We start from the raw sequence: 22,345 nt of genomic DNA, 5'->3' as shown, positions 1-22,345 counted from the left end.
CAATAATAAGGCAACAAATGTTGTCCTAATCCTTAGCAATGAAATGTGGTCCCATAGAAAAACAACAAATGTGAAGCTAATTATGAACTAATGAATAATATGCAAGATGTTCCTTGCATCAAAGGCCACGTGAAATGTTCTAACCACAATAAGTTGTCATCTTCCTTTATTTAGAGTGGTGAATATCATGCAAAGTGGACAAAAGCTCAAAAGCCACGTTCAAAGTCTAAGGAATATGAATCCCACCTCTCCAATTTTGGAGGGATGAATCATCACCAAACATTTAACTCTTAGATTCCTAATGAATACAAACTTGCCAACTCACCCTTAAGTAGACTTCCACCTTCACATTTAGAGTGGTGAGTAATCACCAAATCATTAACTCCTAATGTTACAAACTTTCCATCTCATCCTTATGTAGACTTCCACCTCTTATTTGGTAAAAATATCAAGCCAAACTCATCATAATCTCCTCCTCCAATTCAAACTAAAAATATCTCTAATTACTTATGAACATGAAATAATACTAGCCAATTTTTTGAAATAATTTGTAGCAAAAAGGATTTTACATTGAGACTATTTTACATATTGAAAGTAGGTTCTTGCATAAAATAAATCTAATAAAATCATTAAGTAAAAATAATTACCCACACACACACACACACACACACACACACATATATAACCCTTTTTTTTTTAATACGGGGTATTACAAGATCTTATCTCGTTCAAGTAACCTTTGCTCCACAGTCTCAACTCTTGCAGTACCCATTTGATAAGGGATTGCATGGGGTGTGGGGTTTCCATAAACTAGCACAAATTGAGTGTATTTGGAGGAGGTGTGATAAGAAGTATTGAAGTACCATGCAGCCCAAGAGAGCCATTGAACCCACTTCTTTGGTTGACCTCCCACAAAGCATCTGAGATAGGTTTCCAGGCATCTATTCATCACCTCAGCCTAGCCATTACTTTATGGGCGATACCCTGAGCTCATGCATAGCTTGGAGTTTTACAATTTAAACAGCTCCTTCCAAAATGCACTAATGAAAATGGGGTCTTTATCACTGAAAATAAAGTTAGGCATCCCATGCAACTTGAATATATGATCCACAAATAGTTGTGCTACTTTAGTGGCAGTGTATGGGGTGTGACAAGGGTACAAAATGGGCATATTTTGATAGCATGTCAACCACCACTAAGATCACAGTTTTCCCCTTACAATTAGGCAAGCCTACTATAAAGTCCATGCTAATGTCAGCCCATAACCTATGAGGAATAGGTAATGGCTGCAGCAATCCAGGGGGTGAGATAGTTTCAAATTTGTTTTGTTGAAAACATTGACACTTAACAACAAACTTCTTGATGTCATTTTGCATTCCCTGCCAATAGAAACTCTTCTTAATCCTCTGGTAAGTTTTTAAGACCCCTTGGTGCCCAGATACTGGAGTTGAATAATGCTCCTCAATGATCTTAGTTCTCCAATCAAAGGAAGGATTTAAAACCACTCCTTGTTTGTTGCATAAGGACCAATTGTCCATAAAATACTTGCTCAATGTTGAACCCCCAGAACCATTTTGGATAGCTTGAGTCATTTCCTTCTTTTTCTTAGCAATCCACTCATCTTGCTCATTACTCTTTTTGAGCTCATCCATCCATCCAAAATATGAATATGAGATGGCAATGCATTCCATGTTCATGTCATCAACAGGAATAGGGAATTCATGTAGTTGAGTTGTCCCTTGAACTCTAGAGAATGCATCAGCAACCATATTTTGAGGACCTTGTTTGTATTGGATTTCATAGTCATACCCAACAATTTTGACACCTATTTCTGTTAATAGGGTATTTTCCCTCTGGTTTAGGAAATATTTGAAACCGTTATAATCAGTCTTGATAATAAAGTGTTTTCCCTGAAGATTGTTCTACTACTTCTTCACAGCATGTACTATAACAATCAACTCTCTCTTATATGTGGAAAGAGCTTGATTTCTAGGGCCTAGGGATTGGCTGGTGAAAGCTATAGGTCTCCTTGATTGATGTAACACAGCACCAATACCATATCCAGATGCATCACATTCCAACTCAAAAGTCTTAGAAAAATCTAGGAAAGCAAGAACTTATGGTGAAACTATAATAGACTTGAGTTGTTCAAAAGCCAATGTAGCCTCTGAATCCCACTTAAACTCATCATTCCTTATGAGCTTGTACAAGGATTAACATATTTTACCATAACCTGGCACAAATTTCCTATAGTAGCCAGTGAGTCCCAAAAACACTTTTAATTCCTTCACATTCCTGGGAATATGCCATTCCTAAATGGTTTGCAACTTGGAAGGGTCAGCAGCTACACCATCATGGGATACAACATGCCCGAAATACTCCACAGAAGTTTGTCCAAATGAACATTTAGATTTCTTGAGATAAAGCTGGTTATCTCTGAGAATTCCCAATACAAGCTGCAAATGAGTCAAGTGGTCTTTCCAAGTCCTCTTATATATCAAAATATCATCAAAGAAAACCAGTATATGTTTTCTGAGATATGGCTTGAACAAATCATTCATTAGGCTTTGAAAAGTGGTTGATGCATTGATAAGACCAAAAGGCATCACAAGGAACTCATAATGCCCTTCATAAGTTCTAAAAGTTTTTTTTTTTTTCCACATCTTCTGGTTTCATCAAGATCTGGTGATATCCAAACCTTAAATCCAACTTGGAAAAGTACTGCGCCCCATGCAATTCATCTATGAGGTCATCTATCAAGGGAAGGAGATACTTGTCCTTGATAGTGAGTGAATTGAGCTCCTTATCGTCAATGCACATCATCCATGTGCCTTCCTTCTTTTTCACTAATAAGACAATGAATGAGAAGGGTCTATGGCTCTGTCTAATGAATTCTACATCAAGCAATTCCTAAACTGCCTTTTCAATTTCACTTTTCTGCAATGAACCATAATGATATAACCTAATGTTGGGTGGTTTAGCTCTATGTATTAGTGGAATGTGATGATCATGTACCTTGTGGGGAGGTAACTTAGTGGGCAAGGCAAAAACCTCATCAAATTCTCCAAGCAAACTCTAAAGTTCTTGAAGCTGTTCTCCACTTAATTCATAAGCCTTAACTTTCCTCCGTTCCATGAAGTAAAGAAACATACCTAAATTGGAGTTAAAGATCTCCTTATCTAGGCACCGCAATGTCACTTCTTGAATGGTAGGCTTAGGGGTGACCTTGTAGGATAATTTGTAAGTGTGGTGATCTTTAGTGAACTCCATCGTGAGTAGTTAGAAATCCCACTACACAGGACTCCTTTTGGATAGCCACTACACTCCTAAGACTACATTAGACCCCCTAGTGGTAGAGAATACAGATCCACATTGCAATTATACCCTCCCAATGTAAGATCAACATGTTTACAACATCCTGAACTGCTAACCTTACCCCCATATGCTATCATCACTTCAAAAGACTTAATAGGGAAAGCTTGATATCCCCATTGTTGGAAAAGCTTGGAATCAATGAAATTATGTATGCTGCCAGAATCCAAGAGGATTTTAACACATTGTCCATTGATTTGCCCTTCTACTTTTATGGTTTTGGAGGGTTGCCTTCCATTAGTGCCATAAAATGCACAAGCACTAACTTCATGTTGTGCAATTTAGAGGGCACTTCCTGATGTTCCACCTCCAATTCATCAGATTCCAACACATCTGACATAAAGAGTTGCTTCAACCCACATTTATGTCCCTTTGACCATTTGCAAAACTAGCATTTTCCCCTTTCTCGTGTCTTTCGAATTTCATCAAGAGACAATTTCTTAATAGCTAAGTTACCCTGGCGAGGTATAATGTGAGTCAGATGAGTAGTATATGTAGTGTGAGATTTCACTGTGGGAGAAGGTTTAGTATGGGTAGGTTTAAACTTAGAGATTTTTGCATTATGCACAGTTACAGGCTTTAAAAGTTTAACATCATATTTCAATTCCTTCTTTAAACCCCTTATGAAACAGCTTTTAAGAAGGATCGAACCAATGTCAAGAGAGCAATTAACCAAATGGCGAAATTCAGTGACATACTCACGGAGGGTGTCGGTTTGCCTGAGCTTGAAAAGGGCCTCAGCACTATCGTCAAATTCAGAAGGTCCAAACTCCCGATACAGAGCTTGAGAAAATTCCTGTTAGTTTGGTGTAGTATGGAGGCAGTCCATCTATCGGAACCATTGTTGCACCTCCCCCTCCAGATGGAAGGAAGTTGTCAACACTCACTGAAGATGAGAAATATTGTAGAAGTTGAAGAATTGTTCTGCTTTGTAAATCTAGGTTAATAGATCTTCCCACTCAGTGAATCTGGGAAAATCAATCCGCTGCTACCATGGATGACGAGGATTAGGGCCTCCATCAGCCCAGACCTGAGTTCAATGTGGGTTACCCGGATCAGTATCTTGGTGAAAATGAGGTTCAGTGAAAGGCGAAGCGGAAAAACCTTCATCGTCTCCCTTAAGTTGGAGCTCAAGACGAAATTGCTCTAAGTACACCAAAAGGTGTGCTTGGAGTTAGCCAGGGAGCTTAGCATCGAACGCATTGTTCACAGCTTCAACGATCAGAATAGGTAGGAAGCAAATAAAGTTTCCAGAGCAGAAACCCGAGCATCCATGGTGGTATGGTGAAGGGCATACACTGCAAGGAAAACCAAAATCGGATAGGTGATACCAATGTTAGAATCGCAATCCTTAGCTGGAATTCAACCTAAACTAAGCAGCTATGGCGGCAATGCAAATGGAGAAGAAGTTGAGACTGGAATATTCTTTCAATTTGTTCAAATCTAACCGTTACAATGACTGTGGAGAGAGAGATATACCACTAGCTAGCAATTCAGTGTGTGATTACCAGCTATTTGAATTAACTCCCTACAACACTTGGCCTATTACAATCAACCCAAAGATCCCAGATCATTACAATTCAACCCCCAAATCTCTTACAATTTAACCCTTTAACTATAGCTAATTATTATTCTTGTGATCGAAGTAATCACAGATATGCAATTCATAACAACAGTCTTTCTAGTCGTCTTTTTTTATAATCCATAATTCAGAGATGCAGTTCGTAAGTAATGAAGCATTTCCCCAGGTCTGTAGTGAAAAGGAATTTTCCTCACATAGCCATCTGAGAAATATTCTAGTCTCCATTTTTCGCTAACTTTAGGTTCAAATCCTTCAAGGCAATGACAATGAAAATACCTCCACTTGTTGCAAATACTAAAAGCACCACACAACTCATCGGCCTCACACTAGTATGATGGTCCAACAAAAATCCAAGCCATTCCCCTAAAGCCTTGGTCCCAGGCATAAAACTTGAGCTGACAATTGATTTTAAGTGTGGCTCTTGACACACCTCGACCCTGATATCCCTAAATACTAGGATAGGCACGTGCTGGCCAACACCCGAGGGTGACGAAGATACATATGCAGAAGTGCCAATGCGGAAATGTGTTCAGAGCATACAACTAATCAAGAATAATGTGAAAGAATTATTATAAAAAAAAGGTACGAACAAAGGAATGGGTCCTACACTGAGAATACTCGAAGATACCTATGCGGAAGTGCCCTAACGCCAAGTTCGTATGCCTCAATTCTAATTCCTGAAGGGGGCGCAAAACAAAGGGTGAGTGGACCATAATTTATACTAATACTAATAATAATAAAACCGATTTCTTTCTGAGCATACTAACCTCCTATTTTGAAAACGTAAATAATGCTACATAGTAGGTTTTCTGAAAACCCTAACGTGCCATGAAAACATTCGTAGGTAATAAAACCATATCTAAAAGTGGTATCAAAAATCGTCCAAAGGAAAATCCGAGAAAGCTCGTAAACCCAAAATAATAAAGTACTCAACTAGGGGTATCATAGTCGCCCGAAAGCATAACTATCACCCAAAGGTGAAGCTATACGATATTAGGGTACGCCAGTGAAGAAATATGATAAGTCCTATCACCCGAAGATGAAGCTGTACGACTCTGGGTTACGCCATATATATATATATAGACACACACACACACATACATAACACACCGATACTAGCCGTGGCTAGTGATGCTGTCCAACACTGGTTTCGCCAGTAAAGCTAGGAGTATGTCATAAATATCCTCAACTGTGTCCTATGGCCATAGACGTCTACATACTCGTGTTGTGTATTTTTCATATGATAACACACTAGATAAGTACAGAAAACGTAATTCAAAATCTCATATCAAATCACCATAGCTCATAAGCTCAAAGCATCAATTCATAAACCATAATAAATCATATTCGTAAATCCGTAATATATCATACGAGTAAATCCAATAATTCATAACGTTTGGTAAAACGTAATTCGATAAATCATAAATAATGCATAAAACTTAAAAGGGTAAATTACACTTTCATACCTCAAGTTTAGGGTCTATTTCAATTCCTTACAACATCTTTAAAACATTTCACTTCAACCTTAAGTACTATTTTATTTCAAAATAATACATCTGTTACATTTTCCATCCATTGATCTGTTAAATGCTAACGTGGCTGCCAAATGTTTGCTATGTGGCAAATAAATTTTTTTTTTTTTTAACCTGAATTTTCTCAAAAAAAAAAAAAAAAAATTGAAACCAGTGCCTACCCACCCCCCCCCCCCCCAAGCAACCCTAACCCATAACCCAAAAACATGCATGAAGAAGAAGAAGAAGAAGAAGAAGAAGAAGAAGAAGGAGGAAAAAAAAAGCCCCAGTTTGTCCCACCCGAGCCACCCCTTTCTCCCATCCCCCATCACCCACAAAAATTCCACCCGAGATTAGGTGGATCTACCACAAAACCAGTCCAAAAATAATCTCAAACTCAAAGTATTTTCAAAACCCACACATACTGAAAATCACGAGCTCCTAACACGAGGGGGCGGGGAAGGGGGGGAAGGTCGTGCGGTGCCTCCGGGTGGGGGGGGGGGGGTGGGGAAGAACTGGCTTTGGGGTTTTTTTTTTTCCTTCTTCTTCTTCCTCCTTCTTCTTCTTATTCTTCCTACTACTACTGCAGGTTTTTTTTCTTCTTCTTCTTCTTGCTGTTGTTGCAGGTTTTTTGGGTTTTGGGTTAGGATAGGGATGTGGATCGTTGGGGGGTGGGGATAGTGGGTTTCTTTTTTTTTTTCTTTTTTTTTTTTTTTGAGAAAATTCAGGTTTTTATAAAAAAAAAATAATTATTATTTTTATTTGCCACGTGGCAGACATTTGGCAGCCACGTCAGCATTTAACAGATCAATGGATGAAAAATGTAACGGAGGTATTATTTTGAAATAAAAGAGTACTTAAGGTATGAAAGTGAAATGTTTTGAAGATGTTGTAAGGAATTGAAATAGACCCCAAACCTGAGATATGAAAGTGTAATTTACCCAACTTAAAATCATGAAATCATTATTTTCGTGAATGTAAGCCTTGTATTTTATACAAACATGCAATTTAAGAAGGGGTCCACTCACATATATTCCGCTACCAGGAGCCGCTCAAACTAGGGAGGACGGGGTTAATTCCAACCGACGCACCTAACCACAAATAGAGACCATTGAATAAAACTCTACTAAAAGAATCGAATTGGGAAAACAGACAGCGGATTCAAATTTGGCACATCGAAAAACCTAAGGAGGGACCTCGGGTTCCACCGCGCGCTACCATGAGGTGGCAGCCCGGGTCATCACGCGCCACCCCACGATTTCTGGAAATTTTCCAGATTCATTGTCCTACTTCAAGAGCTCACTCCAAGCTCGATACAAGCCCAAATTGAGTGATTCAAAGGCCGAAATGTAGTTAGGAATGTGGAGAAGAGGTTCAACCCTCAGGAGGCCCAATGGAGATCGGCGTTGGCCAGAAAAATGGCTAGAAAGTGTCCAAACGATCACGGATTTGAAATTCCAGATTTTGCACAGTGACTTCCCTTGTGTTTTTTGAGTCCTACACCACCCAAAAACTAACTAATTGTGAACCTAGACATGATCTACAATGATGGGGACCAATTTCGAGGCTTACCTTGGCCAGAAATGACGAGAATTCGCCGGAGAAAAGTATTGCACAGTGACCACTACTATGCAGCCGAAAAATGAGGGAAGAAAGGGACCTCCGTGTCTGAGATTTGTGTCTAGGGGTCAGAGATGGTAGTGGTGGTGGGTGGTTTGAATGTATGTGGGTAAATGTCCCAACGTCTGCTTGTTTGGTAAAACTACAAGTTCGTTCTTTTTCCAACACAACTTTCAAAATAAGCAGAAGTTGGGACATTTACCAAACAGCTTAGCAAGCCTAAACTTCTTTAAAAAGCAGAAGCAACCCCATAAAATCAGGGCCAAACGAGTAATAAATATATTTTTTGCAGTCTCTCTAAAGTCGATGCTGTATGTTTTGCAGGAAGGTTCTTTGTCCAAAGTTCATATTCTCTTCCTCATCATAGTTCAAGTCCAACGCAAATACTCACTTGCCTTGGAGGAGATTCAGTTAATAATATGCTTTAAAAGCCAATCATAAGATAATGTTTTACCTACATTTAGTATATTTTGGAAAATCTCACATAGAGGTCCTTGTTATCTTTTTCTACTCATGTTTACACATGCACGTAAGAGAGGTGTGAAAATTTTGTGTCCACTTAGAGGACCATGTCATCCATACGCCCACTCACACAACTAAGCGAGACTGCCTTTGTATTGGGAACCACACTAGCCCGATTTCACCAATCTCAATGTAGGCTGTTTACTTGGTTGTGTGGGCCTACGAATGGCATCCCCCTCTAAGTAGACACAAGAATTTCAACGACAGTATCATCTATGAGTACATTGATTCTAGCTACCAATCCCAATGAAAAGAATATACGAGAACAAATTAAATTATTGCAACTGCACTTGAAGATCAACAGTATATAACAAGCATAGATAGATTATTGATAGATTATAAATCTTTGGTACGGTACATGAAATCCGCATTCAGATTACATAAAACATATAATTTGCCTCGTTATCAAACAAGCATGTCTACAAAAACTTCACCGCGAGAAAACCTAGTTATATGATTGAAACAACAGATTCAGACCTAAGGTCCTGAGATGTAAGCACCAAGGGAAAAAATCGTTATCAATGCCTGAAGTGCCTAACGTTTGTGAAAAGAAGTGAAACTCCATACTTGTTACAGCAGTCTATGGCATCCCCATCTCTAATGCTCCCACCAGGTTCAGCAATTACACTAACTCCGCTTTCGCAGGCTTCTTCCACTGCATCTTTCCATGCTGCATCCATAAGAAATTGGTCGCATTAAGCTTCCTCTTGCACTCCACTCTTAAATAACATAACCAAAAGTTAATGCATGAGATAGTAATTACCGAACGGGAAGAAGGCATCGCTGGCCAAAGCTGCACCCTTGACCTCTTCTCCAGCTTTCTTCAAGGCTATTCGTAAACTCTCCAGGCGGTTAGGCTGCCCACTCCCCATGCCCAGCATGCAGTTATTCTGCTAATAGTCAAGGATCACATATTTGTCAGAAGTACCATCCAATTCACACAAAGCGGCATACCAACAATATAATAAATGTGAACCAGGCGAGATTTTGAAAGGTGAAGCAGAGAAAGACGACCTTTGCTATTACAATTGCATTGCTTTTAACATGCTTGACACACAACCATGCGAACTCTGCATCAGCAAGCTCACTTTTTTGTGGAGCCTTCTCGGAAACAGCTTTAAACTGTATATCCTGGGGGGTCAAATCATCCGAGTCCTGGGCTAACCACCCACCACCAACCTGTCTAAGTGAAAGCTTTCCCTTCTCATTTTTTCTTGCCTCAAGGATCCTTAGAGTCTTTGATTTTCCGCGAAGGATTTCAAGCCCTTTCTTTGTGTACTTGGGTGCAACCACAATCTCATAAAACATCCGGGTTTCGCCATCTGTCGGGCTTCTAAACTCTCGAATTTCCTTAGCAAGAGCCTAGAAACACAGACAAAAAAGGACTTAGGAAACAGAGCAAACCACAAAACACGTAAACATATTACAAAGTTAAACTTCTCAGGGCTAGTATCAATTGGTATTCAAGTTGTCCAATGTGCACACGCAGAATTATCACTGAAAAGAAAGTGGCTCAGCTAGCCATTCAAGTCACGGCTCAACTGGTAAAAAAAATTCTTTTCAGAAAAAAAAATAGTTTCAAATAAAAGAATAGCAATTTAGTGATGGACAGTTTTAAAAGGTGCAAAGTAAACTCGATCCCATCTCATATATAAATTCGAGGTCAGACCCTTAAAACTCCAACTAACCTCATCAACCTCTATGTTGAACGCTACAATGCCACCAAATGCACTCACGGGATCTGCTTTGACAGCAAGCCTGTATGCTTCAAGAATATCATCACGTGAAGCTACACCACAGGGATTTGTATGCTTTACGACTACACAGGTAGGACTTTGAAACTCTGACACACAATTCCAAGCCGCATCTGCATCTAGATAGTTATTATATGACATTTCCTGCATGCAGAAACTAAAAGATTTAAAGAGGATGAGATCTGGTTAATTTGTAAACATTCAAAAGAGGGCCCAGTTATGATATAAAGGTTTCCACACCAACATAAAAGCCACTAACGATTCAGAAAAATAAGGATGCATGGTCATCCCTATCAATTCTTTACTTTAAGTGGAATCCAATAGCTAAAGGAAGATGTCTATCTTACCTTCCCATGGTGTTGGATAGCAGTTGCAATACCACCAGCATTCACCTCAGAAAGACTCTTGTCAACATAGAATGCAGCCTTCTGATGAGGATTTTCACCATAACGAAGGGGACTTTTGAGCAACATAGGCACCGTTAAGCTCTGAGGGAATTTATCTTCCAAAAAAAAAAAAAAAAGAGTTTGTCAATCTATGCATCCCATCACAAAAGAGACAAGAAAATTAACTTAAGTCAATTTTCCTAGAAACTAGTATCTCCCCTTCACCCCCATGGTCTTTTTCCCTCCATCCTGTGGTAATTCCTCGCGCTATATCATGAACATCAAAAACGTGATTGAAGATATTATTGCAATCTACTTGATAAATCTCTGTCTTCTCTCTTCAAGGTCATTAGCCAACTCCTAATTCATTTTTTATGAATATCAAATTGTTGATTCAATAGATTGCAACCATTTTGCATGTTTGATTCTAATATCTTCTTAGATATTAAATGCACAACATAAAAAGTCAAGCTAGAGTCTAGAATGTATAGTTCACTGTTAATCCTTGCCTTATCAAAGCAAATTTATAACTAAAAGCAACATCATGAAAGACGTAGTACCTTCAGAAGTCTGCTTCCAAAGCCATTCAGAAACTGCAGAATCATAAGAAGCAACATGTTGGAAAGCCTTCCATGCAAGCTTCCTTCGGAATTGTTGATCATCCTTGTCTCCCTTAAGAAACTCTAGAAGTGCGGGATAGTCTTCTGAATCAACCACCACCAAGACATCTTTGTGATTCTGTTTGACAAACATATTTAACTTGGAACATCAGATAAAGATATTGAAACGAAATCAGGTACGACTTGTGATGTAAGGATTGTGTTTGAGAAAGCGTATTATGAGCAATACATTGAACAATAGCTACGTTAAACAACTATATCAATGTGTATCAGGATAGCACCAAGGATGCAGTACGGAGTTCATATCTGGATATCTACCAAATGAGATTCACTGTTTTTTTTACAAGAAAATGAGATTCACTTTGATGACTAAAAGATGACAATTCGATGAAATTTTTTTTTTTTTTTTTTTTGTTGTCAGGATGAAAATATTTTATTCATGACAATGATTCTGAAAAACTCAATGCACTGGAAAACCTATCAAGAATTATGATCTATAAAATTATTGAACAACAATATGCTAGAACTTCCATTCAGATAAACAACCTTTGCAGCCGCTCTTATCATGGCAGGACCACCAATATCTATATTCTCAATTCCATCTTCAAACTCTATTCCTCTTGTTGAAGTAACTTTCTCGTAAAAGGGGTACAAATTCACCACAACTACATCAAATGTACCTGAACAAACATTGTGTAGAAAAATTATTAAAGTTCTATCTTATTCCACACATACAGAGCATGAGAGACAGAGAGAGTCGTCCAGGCATGGTAAAAGAGTTTGCAGCAGAACTCACCAATTCCGTGCATACTAAGAGCCTCCATGTGATGCTTTTGGTCTCTTCTAGCAAGGATACCCCCATGCACATTGGGGTGTAAAGTTTTTACACGACCATCAAGCTGCAACACAAAATCTCAGTCATGTTTTAATTCACATAATAGAGTTAGTATCCCCAATATCAGATATTTCACAATGCGGGTTGCCAAGCAAGCAAAGTCTCTCTCGTGTCATTTCCAAACAAGAACAATAACAGGCTTACCATCTCCGGGAAACAAGTAAGTTGTTCCACCTTAGTGACGGGCAGGCCAGCACCTTCTAAAGCAGATGCCGTTCCTCCAGTCGAAACAATTTTATATCTACAGTTTTAGAAAACAACCGTCATCAAAAACATATCACACTCACCATTTAAGCTAAAAAATAAGCGTTTAATATATCCTACTTGAATAATGCAATTGAAAATATAATTTGAAGCTGCGTAACAGGTAAAAGACAACGATCTATAAAAAGAGCTCCTTAATACAAAATGTTGGAGACATTACGAAGCAATCGTCCTTAGAAGAACTGCGAAATTACCCCAAGTTCTGAAGGCCATTCCCTAAGATAGCAAGATCCTTCTTGTCTGACAATGATATCAGAGCCTGCCTATTACCTGAAACTCACACAATGTCTCTCTCTTGAATTATATTTCTAATGGACATATTGCATAATTATTTTTTAAAAGCACAAAAATTAAATTATCAAACAAACACAAAAGGAGCATACCAGAAAGGGGTGAGGGAGGGTTACTGACTGAAAGGGTCTCCTCAGTCGCCACCATGGCTTTAATTGTTCTGCAACTTGAGTGCAAGTTCCTCGCTGAGCAACACTGTATACACCAACAAGCACACATATATGATATATAGATATATATATATATATATATATATGAATAATAATATGACAAGAAATAGAGAAAGTACATACCGTGAAAGAAGGGGAGGAATTGGTTCTTATTTGGGCGTTGGAGGATAGCAGGAGAAGACTGGTGGTGTTTGGAATAAGACAAGAATTTGTGGTGGTGGAGTTAGGTGGCGTTGCGGCGGCCGGAGAGGCAGTCAGACCGAGCATCTCTCTTACTGTAAGAGAGAGAGAGGACCGTGGCCTCGTAAAATGCTTTGCTTCTTCGTTTGCAAATTTAGGAGAGCCCAAGTGACTAATCTGATTCTTGTTGTCTTCTTCTTGCCGATATGGGTTTTAAAAGAGAAGACGATAACTATTTGGATGGAGACGAATTAGGGTTTGTTATGACGATGAATCTGGGGTGGATGAATATTGAAAGAGAGATAAATAAAAGCCCTAAAGAGAGAGATTATAAATAAAAAATTATAACTAAAATTAAAATATCATCTTTTTTAATCATTTAATATGATCACAGCAGTTTTATATAAAAGTTTACAAACATTTGAATACTATCTTTTCTTTTTTTTTTTGTTAAAAATACTTTTACAAAAAAAATTTATCAAACACTTAACTGTTTTATCTTACAGCTAATTATTCTCACAACACAATATAAATAGTTTTTTTCAAAATCAAGGAAATACCAAACTAGTCTTAGAAAGCCCAACGAGAACACCGAATCGTCTCGTCCTCCCGAATACGATAAAAATGCAAGACCGACTTACTGTTGGACTCGTCAACTCGCGAGTGACTGAGACGCGCCTTCACCTTTCCCTCTTCCTTTTTGATCCTAACTTCCTTCTAGAGTAAGAAAGAAGAGGGAGAGAGACGGAGAGAGCACTGAGCGAGCGCGCCTGTTTGGCAACGACGCGACGGCCATTCCACCTCTGTTTACCGCTCTAACACGGTAAATATTCTTCGTCGCACTATTTATCTTTCTCTTCCATTAGGGTTTCTGCCATTGATTTTGCGCGCCTACCAACTGATGAAATTCCTCAGAAATGTTTTTTTTTTTCTTTTGTTCTGGTGTGCTCAGTCGCTGAGCTTAGTTGAATTTTTACTGCTTTTTTTGTTACAGTTAATGCCTATGAGACGGTATATTTTCGATTTTCCTATTTTTTTGTAATTTTTTTTACTGTATTACAAATCATAAATGTATGAAGCTATTAGGTCTTCAGGTTTTCAAGATGTTAAAGTTAATTTTAGTTTTTGTTCTTCGTCCTCATTGGAAGTCAAATCGAGTATGAGATACAATATTGGGTTGATGAGGGTTTTTATTGAGAAAGATTTTGGTTTATTTCGTTATTGACGTATTAAACTGTTGTGAAATGGACGATTGTGTTGTATTTATGCATTAATCAGTTTAATATTTAGTCGAAATCTGTGTTTCGGACTAGCTTTTTTAATACCAAGTGCAAATATATGCATAAATTTCGTTACATGCGTGATTGTTTTCTCACGAAAATGTGACTACATTTCTCGTGTTTGTACCTTATTTATTTTGTTTTTGTTTGACAAGGGGAGGGGCGTCCAGATGTCTTTGCACATTGGCAATCTATCAGCTCACACTCGCGGAGATGATCTTAAACATGTCTTTTGGAGGTTTGGACGATGTAACTTGCGGCTGAAGGACAGATATGGGTTTGTTGAATATGATTTTGTGCAAGATGCTAAGAAAGCTTTGAGAGCATTACAGGGTAGGAAGATCTGTGGGGAGCCTTTAACACTAACATGGTCAAGAAAACAGCCTAAACCTTTTCATGGAAATCCAAGAGGTGTGAGCTCCTATGAGCTACAACATGAGAGAAGAATGAATGAAAATGATTGGCGAGATTACGAATTGGACAATGAGCAACCATATAGTGATGGTAGAAGGCTTAATTCTGTGAACATGCGTGATGATGACAGAGGTGATCATCGAGGAGATATTCAAGATTATAATGGAGATCGTCATGATTTTAGGGAAGATCTTCCAGATGATATCGGTAGAGCTGTGCCCAAGCTGGTGGACACTGGCAGGTGGGGTGAACAAGTTCATGACCAATCAAACGCCAATGGGGTGGAATTTGACCGATATGAACCTCACCAAGATCATGATAGGAAATATGAAGATGAAAACTGTCGGATGGCATATTCTGCTGGTGGTTTTGCTCCACGAAGTTCCCAAGAGAATGTGAGGATAGAGCGAATGAATTGTACTACTTTGAACCATTCCAGTGATATGCGGAGTACTTGCTTTAGTTGTGGGGCATCAGGTCACAAGATCCGAAATTGCCCCAGGAAATATTCTTCTGGAAGAAAGCTCACAAGGTTTGATAATAGGCAAGATGATGCCACATATGAAAGAAGTAGAGGTGAAGCTGAGCTAGAAAGGATGGGATCTAGGTCTGTGGGAGAAATGCAGTTGAATGAGGGTACTGCATCAAGGCACATGAATGGTGGAATGGCAAGTGGTTCAGGAAAGCATAAAATGGTGACAGACAATGTGAGCTCCCCTACAGGAAATGAGAACAACATTACAGAAATAAAGGACCATGAAGGAAAGAAGAGAAGTAGAAGGGAAGGTGAATCGCCAAAAAGGCATGGTGGTAAGAAAGCAAGGAGGTCAGTTTCATCATCACCTCATTCTCGTCATGCTGCATCCAGACTCAGATCATGCTCAACTTCTCAATCGTCAAAGTCTGTGACAAGGTCTGGTTCCCAATCTAGGTCAAACTCAGCATCTAGGGGAGAACACCACTCTGTATCTTCTGATTCAAGACTCCTTTCAACATCAAAAAGTTCTAAGTCTAGGTCAAGGTCAAGCTCCTTTATGTCCTTGTCTGTATCGCTTAGTCCGTCACCTTTCTCTTCAAATAAGGCGCATACAAATCTTAAAGCCTCTGCTGGTACTCCCAAATCCAAGGAGATTCAGGTTAAACAGAGACAGCCAGTAGAAGGCGATGCCTGCATCGAGAAGGCTGATGATGAAAATACAATGGATGCGATAAAGAGCAGTCATGCAGTATCAAGTTTTGAAGCAGAAGATGACACGAAAAATGACCATCCTTTGCAGATGAATGGTGATGGTGCAAACCATACTATGTCCAGGTCAATCCATGAAGTAACAAATCCGGGCACAACTCTGCCAGAGATAGGCTCTCATACTACTAAGAGTTTGTCCCCGGAGGGTTTGATTGATGTTCAGGATCATCAAAACTCTAATGCACTGATGATTGGACATGTACCATCTCAATCAAAGGAGCCAGCTTCAGAAACTCCCATCTACCGCACCACTGGTCGTTCAACATGCATATCCTCAGATGAGTTGTGTACGGTTTTGAAGCACTATGGCCTGGAACTTCCAGAAGAAAGTGAAAGGCATTTACCCATGGAGGGCTACTTTGGTTCTGCTCGCTTGTGGCCATGGGAGGTTATTAATTACAGGAGGCTGAGAAAAGGCCTAATTTCTGTTGAGAATTATGCCAGGCGAGTTTCTCAGAACCAAGAATTTGGCATCGTTGATAAGTACATCCGAAGCAGCAGTGGGTGGGGAGAAATTGGTGTCGACAACCCTTGAAAGGTTTTTCTACATTAACGTGCCAAGTTTTTATTCGCCTAGTTATCGAATCATATTTTGCCTTGGGTAATTTGAATCGCAAGCAGTAGCTCTAGTGGGTGTTGGAAGAAGTTTTGAACAGGTAATTCTGATGAATATGTAATAGTCCTCTATGCTGACTAGGAGAAGTCACTATCATTTACATTGTAGCTTTCTTCCTCAAACATTGTGTATAATGCTGGTTGAAAGTGAAAGTTTCACTAGCAGGGCAGATTTTGGAATGACACTAGTTTGGAATTTCGTCCTCCCTTATTTTTGTGTTTGGATGAATTCTGATTTGGTTTCCTTGCTCACTCATATGTTGCTTTTGGTTTGGGATAGTTTTCTTTTTGTTTGACACTACATTTTTGTTTTATGTGTTTCGGAGATTGGATTCTGGTGCTGTAACTCCTTTTGCATTGTTAGGATGCTTTAGGTCACTCATGAAGAACTTGAAGGATTGGTTGCATTTGCACCCTGAAACATGGGATGCCATTGTGATTCCACATGTCGTCTCTGCTGTATCTCTTTTTCGTACTCATCTCTTTTAATACACCAACAATAGTCGAACTCAGGAAATCGGTCATGACGACATCAGTACGTATATGGAACGGGAAAACAGTGGTAGGATAGTTTCCTCTATTTTCATTCCTTAACTATTGCCTCCATACTTCTGTTGTTAACAGCAAATTGTTGAACGCTTTTTATAAAGCATGTTCGAAGGCGGGGTTTTCTTGGTGCAGGGATCTTGCAGAGGCATCGACCTTGGCATTCAGTCGGTGAGCTGCTTGAACAAATCCCAGTCCGGTAAATTCCATGTATGGATGAGTATAGTTGGTTTTTTCACTGCGTTTCTGAATGTATGGGATGGCTGTTTCTGGGGTTTTTTTGCTTTCAAGAGTACTAGCCTCTCCGCACGCGCTCACCGCGCATGCGAGAGACATTTTTGCATCACGGGTGCTACACGCCTCAAAGATGTGTTACTTTAGATATTCTTATATTTCTTAAGTGATTACTGAAAATAAATAGGATCTCATTGCCAAAGGAGATGGTCTCGTCCAACTATTTAGGCAAAAACTTAAACTGTAATTGAAATCGAGAGAAGATAATGAAATTTAAACATACTTTCAATTGACTCATGATTTTGCATCTTCATACAAAAACAAAAACCTAAAACTAAAATTTAAAAACCTTACAAAACAAAAACCTAAAACTCATGAAATTGAAAGTATGTTTTTGGTCTCTTCTAGCAAAAGAGCTTGCAGCAGAACTCACCAATTCCGTGCTTACTAAGAGCTTCCATGTGATTCTTTTGGTCTCTTCTAGCAAGGATACCCCCATGCACATTGGGGTATTGTATCCATGGTGGTTTTGTTGTCTGGTTTTTCAATGTGGTTGAAGATTCAAAATGTCCTATTTCCGACACTTGGTGGCAAACTGAAACTGGTGGCTTCATGGTATGGTCTCAACAGATTGTGCATCTCTGATATTTTAACATTCATTTTTATTTCTCAGCTTTTAGAAAGGAAATTCTTTTAATGTTTTAGTGCCAATGCTGTTTATTGACCAAAAGATTTTGTACTAACTTGTCAAAGTGAATTTGTGTCGTCTATTGTATTGCTAGAAAGAAATTGAAACAGTGGGAAAGCATCTTTGTTCAGTTGTTTATGGTTGGTTGTGGTTTTGGCAAAAACCTGAACCGTTTCGAACTGAACCCAGCCCTATATTGCTGTGCATTTTTTAAAAAGTTAGTACAATAAACGACACAAATTTGAACTGAACATTTATGGTTTGGTTGTTTGAAACGGTTGTTTATGTTGAACAATTTCAACTGTGCATTTATGGTTGGTTACGGTTCGGTTGTTTCAATTTGAAATTTGAAATTTCGGTTTGGTTGTGCTTTTGGCAAAAAACCGAACCGTTTCGAACCTAACCCAACCCTATATTGTTGTGCATTTTTTAAAAAAGTTGTTTTTGTTATACTATGAGAATAAACGGTCGTAAAATAAAGTTGTCAGGTATTTGATATTTGTAAAAGTGATTTTACAACAAAAAAATTGTGTCTAATTATTGGTAACTTTTATATAAAACTGTTGCGAATATGTTAAATTACTAAAAAGAATATAGTATTTAATGTGATATCATAATTATCAAAAAGAACAATACAAGGGCAAAGATCGTAGTTTTAAAATACGGGCAGTTATGCTTGCCATTTGGAGGTACTGCTTTGAAAATAAACACTTTTCTAGAAGCACTTTTCTAGAATAAACACTTTTCTAGAAGTAGGATACCTCACTGCTTATGTTTTTCTATACTTTTCTACTACCAGTAACATCAGTTTTTTAAATAAACTTTTTTTTTTTTTTTGTTTTACCAAATACATTTGGCGTTCCATATTTTTTAATCACTAGTTTTTTTTTTTTTTTTTTTTTCAAGCACCACAACCTCAAACCAACCCAAAATGCGTATAACCCTACTTAACATAAAGAACAACTAACATAGACTGCGATCAGTATGACCATGACGTTCAAATCTAATAATGCATTATCATCTTGAGAAAAACTTAAACATAACAATACATATTGCACCATAAAACTTTGTTACTGTGAATCCGGTCGATGTAAATCCTTCTCCCGAACACGAAGGATTGTCATTGGGTCGCCACCATACCTCCTTGATCCAATAGCAATTTTGGGCCAATAAAAGTGATCACAACCCAATAGGCTCAAACATGAAAACCCACAAAGACAAAATAACAGTGTCTGTCATTTTTTGAAGACAAAGTGAAAGTTAAAATTGCAAACAAACAGTCGCCTAATTCCCAAAATTCCAATATATCCCAACCCATCATCTTTCGTCATAACCTATCAAAATCCCTCTTGCCCCTCAAGTCTTCTCCTTTAATCCCACTTTGCCTTCAACGCCTTGTTCTCTCTCTCTCACCAGATTCTCTCATATTCCTCACTCTTCGACCGCCTCCGCCCACCTCCGATACCTCTCGCTTTCGTTAGATCTCGGCACACCCACCTGAGAATCCAACCACCCACCCACCCAACTGATCATCGTCATCATCTATGACGCTGGGCTCAGGAGGATCGAGTGTCGTGGGTGAGTTTATCATTACCCATGTCATCGTTTGATCGAATTTTGCCTTGATCTTTTTGTTCCTGTGTAATTTTGATCGATTGTGCAAATGGTTTTTTGTTGACTTTGTGGTTTATGAGTTTTTTGATATGATTTCGCATGTGGGTAGGTGAGTTTGGCCTTTAGTTGATTTAATTATTGCATTTTCCAGCTGGGTTTTTTTGTTGCATCGAATTGAATTGTGTTTTTTTTTCCCTAATGTTTTTTAATTCGTTTAATTGCAATCAAAATATTGAGCTCATTTCTGAATAATTTTGCGCATGCAGTATTTGAACTTTGAAAGGTAAGATTGAACTTTGTGTTTGTCTTTGAAATATAGAGAGTATTTATGAGGAAAAGATCAATTTTTTTTTTTGTATATTCAAATTTGTATTTTTCTTCTAATTATTGTCCATTGAAATTTGAAGCTGCCAACTAATGTTCCGTTCAATCCAAGCATGGTTTGGTTTCTCTGCATATAAATTTTTGGTTGTGTTTGTGTTTATCATTCCTAAAACTGTAAATAAAAGGAATTTATTAAGAATGTAAGATTCTGGTTATGTTCCCTTACTCTTTCAACCACGTATAACCCTTGAGTTTTCTTGCAGTCCCACGAAACTTCAGATTGCTGGAGGAACTTGAACGAGGAGAAAAAGGTATTGGGGATGGCACTGTCAGCTATGGGATGGATGACGGAGATGACATCTACATGCGTTCTTGGACTGGCACCATTATTGGTCCCCACAATGTAAATTTCGCTTCGCGTTTAGATTATATCATGTTTTTGTTTAACGTTTGTTTTGTCAGATTTCGTGTGCTTATCAGAAAAGATTGTGTTGGATTTGTAGTCTCTCCCGAATTTCAAGAAATTCTATTTAAATTTATTGCAAATAGTCCCTGATTTAGACCTTAAAAGGAGAAAGGGTTGATTGTGCAAAGCATACTAGATCCTAAAAGGATGTGTGTTTAGTGTCAAGCATCGGCTGAACTAACTAAAATATAATTACGATGTAGTGGGTTTTCACAGGTGATGCAAGTTACGTGTGCCTGCTTAAAAACTGACTTTAATTGTTCAATCTCTTTCTTTAAATGACCTATTTTGGAAAAGGAAGGTGCATTGCAGGGATTGGGGCTTGGTTTTATGCTCTTCAAATCTCGTGAATAAAGGGAAGAAGCTTCCCTTTCCCAACCTTCAAATATAGCATAAAATCCTTCGGGGCTAATTCTTTCTATATTCCCCTTCATTGAATTAGTTTGCAGTTAAATAATTCTTTTCTACTGCTTCATAATATATTTTTCCATGTATTTTTTGTTTAATGTAATATTTCCATTTTTTACTTTTTTCCAGACTGTACATGAAGGTCGGATCTATCAGTTGAAATTGTTCTGTGATAAAGATTACCCTGAGAAGCCACCAAGTGTTCGTTTTCATTCTCGGGTTAACATGACTTGTGTTAACCATGAAACTGGAGTGGTATGGTCACAATTTCATTACATGATTTTTAGTTCAGTTGTTTTGCGTTTTGCTTTGCATATTCTTTTCTCACTGCAGCTAGTGGTTTACACTTACGATACATAATGTATTTGTCTTTTGTTTTGGGGAGAAGAAAATAAGGTACTTTAGTCATTTACAACCACAGGATTGTCTCCCCCAGACCAGACGGGTTTTGGACCGGATGTAATGACTATTAAAAATTCAGTCCAACCGATATTCAGTTTGACAATATCTGAGTGCATTTGACAATATGTAATGTATTTGTCTTTTGTTTTGGCGAGAAGAAAAATAATGTACCTTAGTCTTTTACAACCGCTACAACAAACAACCACATTATTCCCCCCCAACCCAACACACACGCATGTCCGTGCACACACACTCTATTCTTCAATGATATTGAATATGATTATAAGAACAGTAAAGCCAGACCAGACGAATTTTTGACCAGGTGTATGACTATTGAAAATTCAGTCCAAGTGGTTGTGCCTAACGATATTTGGTTTTACAATATCTGAGTGCATTTGATTCGATAGGTGGAACCAAAGAAGTTTGGACTTCTTGCAAACTGGCAGCGGGAGTACACCATGGAAGATATTCTTACACAGCTGAAAAAGGAGATGGGAGCCCCGCATAACCGGAAGTTGGTCCAGCCTCCAGAAGGTACCTACTTCTAGCTTTCAAGACCGTATAGTTATCATCATGGATCCAATTGCATATGCTATATGCAATATATAGTTTGTAATGCCCTCGTAGATCCTATGTTAAGAACATGCAGGGTAGTGCCCCCAAAAAGTTTCTCCTGTTACCTCTCCATGGCTTCGTCTTTGTTTTGCTTTCGTATTTTGTCGAACTGTATTGAAGGGATGCTGTTTCATTAATGGGATTTTATGTGTGTCAAATATTTAACATACCCCTTAAGTGGAATCTTCTACCCTTTATCTGTATATATACTCATTCGCCATCGTATTTGTTCTTGATTTGTTGTTTTCTTTTTTGTTAATTTGAGGGTAAACTGTATCAAATTGCAAGCATTATATTTTGAAAAGGGGGCCGGTAAATCAAACACC

The 22,345-nt window shown here is 38.4% G+C and overlaps 3 protein-coding genes across 4 annotated transcripts; 2 read left to right on the top strand and 1 right to left on the bottom strand.

Moving 5' to 3' along the window:
- Positions 1 to 8,913: 8,913 nt before the first annotated feature.
- On the bottom strand, positions 8,914 to 18,131 carry LOC137744986 (uncharacterized). Of its 2 annotated transcripts, XM_068484824.1 has the most exons (12): positions 13,111 to 13,432; positions 12,910 to 13,012; positions 12,721 to 12,796; positions 12,407 to 12,503; positions 12,164 to 12,266; positions 11,914 to 12,047; positions 11,308 to 11,485; positions 10,709 to 10,863; positions 10,296 to 10,505; positions 9,622 to 9,969; positions 9,371 to 9,497; positions 8,914 to 9,277 (listed from the first exon to the last, which is right to left on the bottom strand). In XM_068484824.1, the coding sequence occupies exons 1-12, from the start codon at positions 13,252 to 13,254 to the stop codon at positions 9,126 to 9,128; spliced, it is 1,827 nt and encodes a 608-aa protein (XP_068340925.1). In that variant the 5' UTR covers positions 13,255 to 13,432; the 3' UTR covers positions 8,914 to 9,125. The 2 variants fall into 2 exon arrangements, with proteins under 2 accessions (XP_068340925.1, XP_068340926.1); XM_068484825.1 differs by lacking the exons at positions 12,164 to 12,266; positions 12,407 to 12,503; positions 12,721 to 12,796; positions 12,910 to 13,012; positions 13,111 to 13,432 and adding an exon at positions 17,936 to 18,131.
- On the top strand, positions 13,835 to 16,966 carry LOC137744985 (uncharacterized). Its single transcript, XM_068484823.1, has 2 exons — positions 13,835 to 13,990; positions 14,603 to 16,966. The coding sequence occupies exon 2, from the start codon at positions 14,618 to 14,620 to the stop codon at positions 16,640 to 16,642; it is 2,025 nt and encodes a 674-aa protein (XP_068340924.1). The 5' UTR covers positions 13,835 to 13,990; positions 14,603 to 14,617; the 3' UTR covers positions 16,643 to 16,966.
- Positions 18,132 to 19,520: 1,389 nt separating the features above from the next.
- On the top strand, positions 19,521 to 22,226 carry LOC137744984 (ubiquitin-conjugating enzyme E2 variant 1D). Its single transcript, XM_068484821.1, has 4 exons — positions 19,521 to 19,768; positions 20,392 to 20,531; positions 21,132 to 21,257; positions 21,812 to 22,226. Exons 1-4 carry the CDS (start codon positions 19,735 to 19,737, stop codon positions 21,950 to 21,952), a joined length of 441 nt encoding a protein of 146 aa, XP_068340922.1. The 5' UTR covers positions 19,521 to 19,734; the 3' UTR covers positions 21,953 to 22,226.
- Positions 22,227 to 22,345: the final 119 nt, after the last annotated feature.

This window comes from Pyrus communis, chromosome 9 (genome assembly GCF_963583255.1).
Source record: "Pyrus communis chromosome 9, drPyrComm1.1, whole genome shotgun sequence".
NCBI classification, from domain to species: Eukaryota; Viridiplantae; Streptophyta; class Magnoliopsida; order Rosales; family Rosaceae; genus Pyrus; species Pyrus communis.
This window is presented reverse-complemented; position numbering and strand designations above follow the sequence as displayed.

Coding starts and splice junctions, on each gene's coding strand:
- LOC137744986 (XM_068484824.1), bottom strand. CDS start 13,254: ATGCTCGGTCTGACTGCCTCTCCGGCCGCCGCAACGCCACCTAACTCC. Junction 12,267..12,406: donor TTACTTGTTTCCCGGAGATG/GTAAGCCTGTTA, acceptor TTTGTGTTGCAG/CTTGATGGTCGTGTAAAAAC. Junction 9,498..9,621: donor ATGCAATTGTAATAGCAAAG/GTCGTCTTTCTC, acceptor GACTATTAGCAG/AATAACTGCATGCTGGGCAT.
- LOC137744985 (XM_068484823.1), top strand. CDS start 14,618: ATGTCTTTGCACATTGGCAATCTATCAGCTCACACTCGCGGAGATGAT.
- LOC137744984 (XM_068484821.1), top strand. CDS start 19,735: ATGACGCTGGGCTCAGGAGGATCGAGTGTCGTGG. Junction 19,769..20,391: donor AGGAGGATCGAGTGTCGTGG/GTGAGTTTATCA, acceptor GTTTTCTTGCAG/TCCCACGAAACTTCAGATTG. Junction 21,258..21,811: donor TTAACCATGAAACTGGAGTG/GTATGGTCACAA, acceptor TTGATTCGATAG/GTGGAACCAAAGAAGTTTGG.